The 9,886-nt window shown below is 34.2% G+C and overlaps 1 protein-coding gene across 1 annotated transcript in view; it reads left to right on the forward strand.

The window, feature by feature from the left end:
- LOC148944286 (intraflagellar transport protein 140 homolog) overlaps positions 1 to 8,835 on the forward strand; it is a 254,533-nt gene extending 245,698 nt beyond the window's left edge. The window contains exon 11 of the mRNA XM_089099895.1: positions 8,635 to 8,835. Within this exon, the coding sequence (XP_088956021.1) occupies positions 8,635 to 8,835 (201 nt within the window). The remainder of the gene's footprint in view (positions 1 to 8,634) is intronic.
- Positions 8,836 to 9,886: the final 1,051 nt, after the last annotated feature.

A 9,886-nucleotide genomic window follows, 5' to 3' on the forward strand; every position in this document is an offset into this window, starting at 1 on the left:
CAAGAGAGAACATGGTGATCTATTTTATGGAACAGATTCAAAATGTCCAAAGTTAATCATTGATATTAATAATGTATCATAATATATTTTTTGTATTAATATTTTACATAGCATTATTTAATTAAAAATATATTATGCATTACATTGTTATGTGTTCATTATTTTTAGAGTAAGCTAGCATATCAAACGTTTAGAATGTCTAATAAAACGTCGGAGATGTAAGAAAAAGAATTTGCATACATCTATTGTCAAACACATGGGATAACATTCACAAAATCTTCGTATCAGAATGAATAAATTATTTATCAGCATCCGTTGTTGGATATGTCATTATGAAAAAATTGTAAGTAAGTAGGTAACAAACTCTTTCTTGAATTCACCTCTTGGATACACAATACAGAAATTTCATTAAGGAAATTATGAAAAAAAATTGTAAGTAAGTAAAAAACTCTCTCTTGAAGTCACCTCTTGGATACACAATTCAGAAATTTCATTTAAGAAATTATCAAAAAATTGTAAGTAAGTAACAAACTCTTTCTTGAATTCACCTCTTGGATACACAATACAGAAATTTCATTAAGGAAATTATGAAAAAAGAATTGTAAGTAAGTAACAAACTCTTTCTTGAAGTCACCTCTTGGATACACAATGCAGTAATTTCATTTAAGAAATTATCAAAAAATTGTAAGTAAGTAGCAAATTCTTTCTTGAATTTGTCTCCTGTATAAATAAAAAAAAAATTTCATTCAATAAATTATGACAAAAGTGTAAGTAAGCAACAAACTCTTTCTTGAAGTCACCTCTTGGATACACAATGCAGAAACTTCATTTAAGAAACTATGAAAAAATTGTAAGTAAGTAAGTAACAAATTCTTTCTTGAAGTCACCTCTTGGATACAAAATGCAGAAATTTTATTTAAGAAATTCTGAAAACATTATAAGTAAATAGCAAATTCTTTCTTGAATTCGCCTGCTGGATAAGCAAAAAGACATTTCGTTCAAGAAATAATGACAAAATTCTAAGTAAGTAACAAACTCTTTATTGTTTTCACGTCTTAGATACACGATGTAAAAATTTCATTCAAGAAATTAAAAAAATTCTCATTAAGTAACAATTTCTTTCTTGAAGTCCCCTCTTGGATACACAATACGGAAATTTCATTCATGAAATTATGAAAATATTTGTAAGTAAGTAACAAAATCTTTATTGATTTCACCTCTTGGATACACAATACAGAGACTTCATTCAAGAAATTATGAAAAAATCGCAAGTAAGTAACAAACTTTATTCTTTTCTCTTCTTGGATATACAATACGGAAATTTCATTCAATAAATTATGAAAAAATTGTAAGCAAGAAACAAACTCTTTCCTGAACTCACCTCTTGGACACACAATGCAGAAACTTCATTTAAGTAACTATGAAAAAATTGTAAGTAAGTAACAAATTCCTTCTTGAATTCCCCTCTTGGATAAACAAAAAAGTCATTTCATTCAAGAAATTATGACAAAATTCTAAGTAAATAAGAAAACCTTTTTTGAATTTGCCATTAGGATGCACAATACGGAAATTTAATTCAGAAAACTATAAAAAACACTGCAAACAAATTCTTTCTTGAACTCGCTTCCCGGTCAGACAATGCAGCAATTTCACTCAAAAAATTATGAAAAAATTGTAAGTAAGTGGCAAACTTTTTCTTGATATATCCTCCTGGATGCACAATACAGATATTTCATACAAGAAATTAAAAAAAAATTATAAGTAAGTGACAAATTCTTTCTTGAATACACCTCTTGGATAACCAATACGGAAATTTCATTCAAGAAATTATGAGAAAATTCTCAGTAAGTAACAATCTCTTTCTTGAAGTCCCCTCTTGGATACGCAACACGATACGGAAATTTCATTCAAGAAGTTATGAGAAAATTCCAGGTAAGTAACAATCTCTTTCTCGAAGTCCCGGTTTGGATACACAATACGGAAATTTTATTCAAGAAATTAAAAAAAAATTGAAAGCAAGTAACAAACTCTTTTTTGGTTTCAACTCTTGGATACAAAAAAAAGAAGACATTTCACTCAAGAAATTATGACACAATTTTAAGTAAGTAACAAACTCATTCTTGAATTCGCCGTTTGCATGCACAATACAGAAATTTCATTCTAAGGGACCTCTACACGTGATTAAATACGTTTTGAAACTACATGCTATTTGCTTGCCTTTCCTTAGTACCTTTCCAAACGAACGGGGATTCCCCACTGGTTCCTACATATTGCAAAAAAGTGAGCAGTACGAACGGGGATTCCCCACACAAGTTTTTTTTTCAACTCCACTTTTTCAACCAGACTGGTTTTTTAGACAACACCCGTTTTTGAGGGGCCAATCAGAGACAGCGGAGGTTGCTCAATATACAATAACTTTATTGGTGATTGGTTACACACCGCGACGGCGCATACATAGTGAGAAAGACATGCAAAGTCGACATAGCTTTATTTAATTGCGTGCGCGCACGTAACCTCGTCTAAATTAACCTTAAAAAATTAAATAAAGCTATGTCGACTTTGCATGTCTTCAGTAGGTAATGTGTTACCTGCAACAGTAGCAAGGAGATGTCCTCTATCATCAACGATTATTTTTATGTTGGCATTTTCTTTGAGTGCAATCATCTCTGGAGATCTCAATCTTGCATAACCACCAACATAAGAGTTGAATTTTTTCGGTATTCCAAAGAAATTGAATTCCTTACTGTCATGACAATGCATGCATACATTTCCAATAGTGCTACCACTTGTTCTTGTTTCATAGTTTAAATACTTCTCCTTGTCGGCATTTAATGCTACAATAACCTTGTTATGTGAACACACTTTATTAAAATGCTCCATCTTCACTTTTTTTTATAGATATGACTTATGTGTTTATCGTTCCACTGCGTAAAAGATACTGATTTAATACATGCAATAAACTAGGTAGTGTCGATAACCGGCCATAGAGCAATAGTGGGAAAGCCACATCGTGTCTCTGGGCAAGCATAGAGTACAATTGTTAGAGCCATAAAAATATCTGTCGAGGAGGTACCATTAGCAATAACCTACTTCTAATGAAGCATATCAAGTCACCTGTTTACCGGGTACTAAATAACTACCATTTTTACTCCCCCTAGCATTATATTGGCTTACACTGAAAATAATTGAACGGGAAAAAATAAAAGCCCGATAAATATTTACTATTAGGTGTGACAAACACAGCGCAACGTTTAGCTAGATAAGAAGAAGAATAATACAGAGAATTAATAGTCTTTTGTTCACCCTTATACATGAATAAACTGATTTAGTCGAGGGAATGAATCCTTATTCTAGAAGTCCTATTCCTACAAGTTAAGTTAGAATAAAAGAAAAAGGTAATTATATTGGCTTACCCTGAAAATAATTGAACAGAAAAAATAAAACCCCGATAAATATTTACTAGTTGGTTTGACAAACACAGAGCAACGTTAGGCTAATAGCTATAAAATACAATAAAAAAATATCTGTCGAGGAGGTATCATTAGCAATAACCTATTTCTAATGAAGCATTTCAAGTCACATGTTTCTAGAATTATTTAAACTATATGCTTACCCTCGCCCTAGAAAGTTCAGAAAAACACAGTAGCCTTATTTATAGTGAAGCGTTTCTTAGTCGTATGTCTACCCGAATATTTAACAAGTACCATTTTTCCACACCACCCACAAAACTCAATTCCTCCTAGAATTATTTAAACTAAATAGTTAGCCCCGCCCTAGAAAGTTCGGAAAAGCACGATAGCCTCATTTATAGTGAAGTGTTTCTTAGTCGTATGTTTACCCGAATATTTAACAAGCACCATTTTTCCATACCATCCATAAAACTCAATTCCTCCTAGAATTATTTAAACTAAATAGTTAACCCCGCCCTAGAAAGTTCAGAAAAACACAATAGCCTTATTTATAGTGAAGAGTTTCTAAGTCGTATGTTTACCCGAATATTTAACAAGTACCATTTTTCCACACCAGCCATAAAACTCAATTCCTCCTAGAATTATTTAAACTAAATACTTACCCCCGCCTCTCACAGAAAGTTCGGAAAAACTCAATAGCCTTATTTATACTCGAATGTTTACGTGAATATTTAACGCGTACCATTTTTCCCTACCACCCACAAAAATCAATTCCTCCTAGAATTATTTAAACTAAATATTTACCCCTGCCCTAGAAAGTTCGGAAAAACACGATATCCTTATTTATAGTGAGGCGTTTCTTAGTCGTATGTTTACCCGAATATTTAACAAGTACCATTTTTCCATACCATCCATAAAACTCAATTCTTCCTAGAATTATTTAAACTAAGTAGTTACCCCCGCCCTAGAAAGTTCGGAAAAACACGATATCCTTATTTATAGTGAAGCGTTTCTTAGTCGTATGTCTACCCGAATATTTAACAAGTACCATTTTTCCATACCATCCATAAAACTCAATTCCTCCTAGAATTATTTAAACTAAATAGTTACCCCCGCCCTAGAAAGCTCGGAAAAACACGATAGCCTTATTTATAGTGAAGCGTTTCTTAGTCGTATGTCTACCCGAATATTTAACAAGTACCATTTTTCCATCTGTTTAAGTATGAACTCCAATTTTTTCCAACGAGACTATGCAACTCAACCGCATTTAACTAATCCCCGTGTAACTGAACCCGCATGTAAGTGAACCCCCGTGCAACTGAACCCTCGTGCAACTCAACTCCCGTGCAACTCAAGCCCCATTTAACTAAACCCCCGTGCAACTGAACCCCCCATATAACTGAACCCCGGTATAACCGAAACCCCGTACAACTTAATCCCCGTGATACTGAACCCTCGTACGACTAAACCCTCATGTAACTTACCCCCAATTAACTAAACCCCCATGTACCTGTCCCCCCAATAACTGAACCCTCATGCCCCTCAAACCACAATACAACCCCTATCCCTCAAAATACTTTTCAGCCATTTCTTGTTAATTTGTTTTTATTTCTAAACTATTTTAAATTGACAGTAATCTCCAAAACATCACTTGTGTATTATACAGTACACAATCACCCCATCTCCTCCAATTCGCAAATCCCATTACCCCTTTTTTGCAAATGTTAATCAAATATTTCCGAGTGTAAAAGCATTTCCATAAAAATAGCTCTTAATAGAACTTTTTAAGCGTGAACTCCTATTTTTCAGACGAAATTATAGAAAATATCGTCAAAACACACTTCGCTGTTTCAATTGTGTACAATTTCACATTTTCTGATTCAAATGTGTATCTTCAGTCAGAAAAGCATAGTTTCGATTCAAAAATGAACCATTTCCATAGCAATAGCTCTTAATAGAACTGTTTAAGTATGAACTCCAATTTTTTCCAACGAGACTATGCAACTCAACCGCATTTAACTAATCCCCGTGTAATTGAACCCGCATGTAAGTGAACCCTCGTGCAACTCAACTCCCGTGCAACTCAAGCCCCATTTAACTAAACCCCCGTGCAACTGAACCCCCCATATAACTGAACCCCGGTATAACCGAAACCCCGTACAACTGAACCCCCGTGCTACTGAACCCTCGTACTACTAAACCCTCGTGCAACACGAACCCATTTAACTAAACCCCCGTGTAACTGTACCCCCTTTAACTGAACCCTCGTGCAACTCAACCCTCCATGCAACCCATCTCCCTCAAAACACTTTTCAGCCATTTCTTGTTAATTTTTTTTTATTTCTAAACTATTTTAAATTGACAGTAATCTCCAAAACATCACTTGTGTATTATACAGTACACTATCACCCCATCTCCTCCAATTCGCAAATCCCATTACCCCTTTTTTTGCAAATGTTAATCAAATATTTCCGAGTGTAAAAGCATTTCCATAAAAATAGCTCTTAATAGAACTTTTTAAGCGTGAACTCCTATTTTTCAGACGAAATTATAGAAAATATCGTCAAAACACACTTCGCTGTTTCAATTGTGTACATTTTCACATTTTCTGATTCAAATGTGTATCTTCAGTCAGAAAAGCATAGTTTCGATTCAAAAATGAACCATTTCCATAGCAATAGCTCTTAATAGAACTTTTTAGGTATGAATTCCAATTTGTTCCAACGAGACTATGCAACTCAACCGCATTTAACTAATCCCCGTGTAACTGAATCCGCATGTAACTGAACCCCCGTGCAACTGAACCCTCGTGCAACTCAACTCCCGTTCAACACAAGCCCCAGTTAACTAAACCCCCGTGCAACTGAACCCCCCATGTAACTGAACCCCTGTATAACCGAAACACCGTACAACTGAACCCCCGTGCTACTGAACCCTCGTGCTACTGAACCCTCGTGCAACTCGACCCCCATTTAACTAAACCCCCGTGTAACTGTACCCCCTTTAACTGAACCCTCGTGCAACTCAACCCTCCATGCAACCCATCTCCCTCAAAACACTTTTCAGCCATTTCTTGTTAAAGTTTTTTATTTCTAAACTATTTTAAATTGACAATACTCTCCAAAACATCACTTGTGTATTATACAGTACACAATCACCCCATCTCCAATTCGCAAATCCCATTACCCCCTTTTTTGCAAATGTTAATCAAACATTTCCGATTGTAAAAGCTTTTCCATAAAAATAGCTCTTAATAGAACTGTTTAAGCGTGAACTCCTATTTTTCAGACGAAATTATAGAAAATATCGTCAAAACACACTTCTCTGTTTCAATTGTGTACATTTTCACATTTTCTGACTCAAATGTGTATCTTCAGTCAGAAAAGCATAGTTTCGACTCAAAAATGAGCCATTTTCATAGCAATAGCTCTTAATAGAACTGTTTAAGTATGAACTCCAATTTTTTCCAACGAGACTATGCAACTCAACCACATTTAACTAATCCCCGTGTAACTGAATCCGCATGTAACTGAACCCCCCGTGCAACTGAACCTTCGTGCAACTCAACTCCCGTGCAACTCAAGCCCCATTTAACTAAAACCCCGTTCACCTGCACCCCCCCTGGAACTGAACCCCAGGCTAACCGACCCTCCGTACACCTGAACCTCCGTGCTACTAAACCCTTGTGCGACTGAACCCTCGTGCAACTCGACCCCATTTAACTAAACCCCCGTGTTACTGTACCCCCTTTAACTGAACCCTCGTGCAACTCTCACCCTCCATGCAACCCATCTCCCTCAAAACACTTTTCAGCCATTTCTTGTTAATTTTTTTTATTTCTAAACTATTTTAAATTGACAATACTCTCCAAAACATCACTTGTGTATTATACAGTACACAATCACCCCATCTCCTCCAATTCGCAAATCCCATTACCGCTTTTTTGCAAATGTTAATCAAACATTTCCGATTGTAAAAGCATGTTTAACCATCTTGCTTGGAAAGGTATCCATAAGTACATGCTCTGAAAAAGTGCTCCCAAAACATGTCTGACCACTTTATATTATGCCAGTTTTGTTTTTTTAAGATTGTACACGTGAATTCATGACGTACATTCATTGTGCAATTGACAACAAAAACAGAAAAAAAAACCTGTTTGCTTTAAATTATATTATTATGACCAAACTCTCAAAACATGCTTGACTACATTATACATTGCCAAGTTTAAAAAACCTCGACTTTAGTGTGCCAACTTTTAGAATGTTCACGCGTGAGTTTAATGACACAACCATGGGTTTTTCTTGCGCAATTCAATGTATTTTTTCATGTATTTTTGAAAGTAATTGATACGATACTACTACTTATTATTATTATTATTATTATTATTATTATTATTATGTGTGTGACATTGTGTGTAATTATATGAGTTAGTTTTATAGTATTATGTGTGCTTTTGTGTTGCAATTGTTATGTTATTTTATTTTTATTTGCAATGGGCTATGTTTAGTTATTGTTATACATGTTATTATCATGTGTTTTGACTTTATATGCAACTGTGTTCTTTTTTGCCATGGCCCAAAGAGGCTTTTGTTTTGCAATAAATATCTATCTATCTATCAATCTATCTATTTGTCTGCTAACATTAAGTATAAGAGTTTCCCGTGGAGACCCAACAGGCGAAAAACAAAAAAGTCGAAGATTTTTGTTATAATTCTGGATAATTGGAGTTCTTATTTGGTAGAAAGAAAATGAGGTAGAAACTGGGAAAAAGAGGTCAGAACGAGCAAAACATTCGAAATCTTGAAACGTCACTCCCACCAAGCGTTCCGACACCTGAAACTTACATCTATCTTTGTTTTATTGTATTTCGACTTTCGAAATGTACGGTAACAAAAACTAAAGTAATTTTCATTTCCTTAAATACGCAGTTCAGGTGTTAAGTTTTTTTAATATTCGTTTTTCTAGAGTTTTTATTCAAGTGGATATACCTTTTTTAATATCAGCAGGAATGACAGAAATCTTTAATTCATGTGATAAGAAAAGTAACAGAATCTTAGTTATTTTTTTTTTACATTAATTATCATTTTGAGAACTAATTTACTGCAGAATTCATTGAGACCAGCTCTAAAATTTGTTAATAGCTAGACATTGACGTCATATTACCACCCATCCTCTCGTATTTTATGAACAGAATAAATTGATTTTTTTGCATTATTTCCTCTAGAACGGCACAGAAGAACTGGTGGTGTTCAGTACAGAGAAGAAAACTTCAAAATTACTCAATATATTCCATGAAAACCTTCCAGAAAATTATGATAATCGTGTTGTCGGTGGCATTTTCTGGGACTCTAGTGAAGAGAGGGTACTTGGTTTGGAAGTAAAGTATCATACAGGAGAAGAGGTAAGCCACAGCTATTACTGCTAACAATTTGTAGCAGCATAGAGCCATCGGAGACCGACCCAGCTGCGCACGTTTTTCCTTCACCTACTCTTTTCAGAGCTTCCTACTTCCTTAAATCTTTTCTTATGACATGTTCCCACCCCTATTCGAAGACATTATTTGATTGTCATTAGGTCCCAGTTGGGTTACCAAAAACCACAATTGTTCGTAACTTATAATCCTTTTTCTGTCAAATGCAACTTAGTAATCATGACTTTTCTTTTCTTATAGCCCCAGGAAGAAGGATCTCGCCATGTTTTTCGAATAGCTTATTGTTCGATACGGAAAATAAGTAAAAAATAGAATTGTTCATGAAGATGGAATAACAGTAGATGTCTCTGTCGCTCAAAACGATGAAAATACGCCTTTTAAACAACTAGCAATCGAATTATTTTTTGCCATTTCAGAAAAACTGCTCGAAATAACAATGTTTATCTTGATTGTTCTGTGTAATTTCTGTTGGTTTTGGGTCTCACTTGTTTGTTAAAGGTAATTTTTTTATGTTTTACTTTTGAATTATTATACGACTTTATTGTTGCTTTTCTTTGGTTTTAATACTGCTCTTTATCTTTTTCTGAAAAACTATTATTTTGAAAAGACTTTTTTTTAATTAAATCTGTTCGCTTCGAATATACATTATTTTTTTTATTGGTTAATAAAAGGACAATTGTATAGCTGTTTTCTGTCTCTCTGCTTAATAATTAAGATTTTGGCTGTTATTAAAATTTTGACCAATATTTGTCAACAAATTTCAATAATGCTTTTATTATAAAAATTTTGTGCGAATAGAGTTGGAACTAGTTTCCAGATGGGTTGAAAATCGGCCATTTATAAGGCTTAAGCCATCATGACTTGCATCACCTTGAAACATTAAATAAAAATTGATATTGATCCACCATTTCACTAATAGAATCTTATTGTACCTGTTGTAAATCTTATTGCTCCTAGTGGAGCTTATAGTGTAAAACGATATTTATGGATGGTTGGAAAAAACTGTTTATCTTTTTCCCCTTCCACCAAATTAAAATTTGATTTA

The sequence above is a fragment of the Artemia sp. Qi Xiang Cuo genome, chromosome 14, assembly GCF_049724085.1.
Source record: "Artemia sp. Qi Xiang Cuo chromosome 14, ASM4972408v1, whole genome shotgun sequence".
Taxonomy (NCBI): Eukaryota; Metazoa; Arthropoda; class Branchiopoda; order Anostraca; family Artemiidae; genus Artemia; species Artemia sp. Qi Xiang Cuo.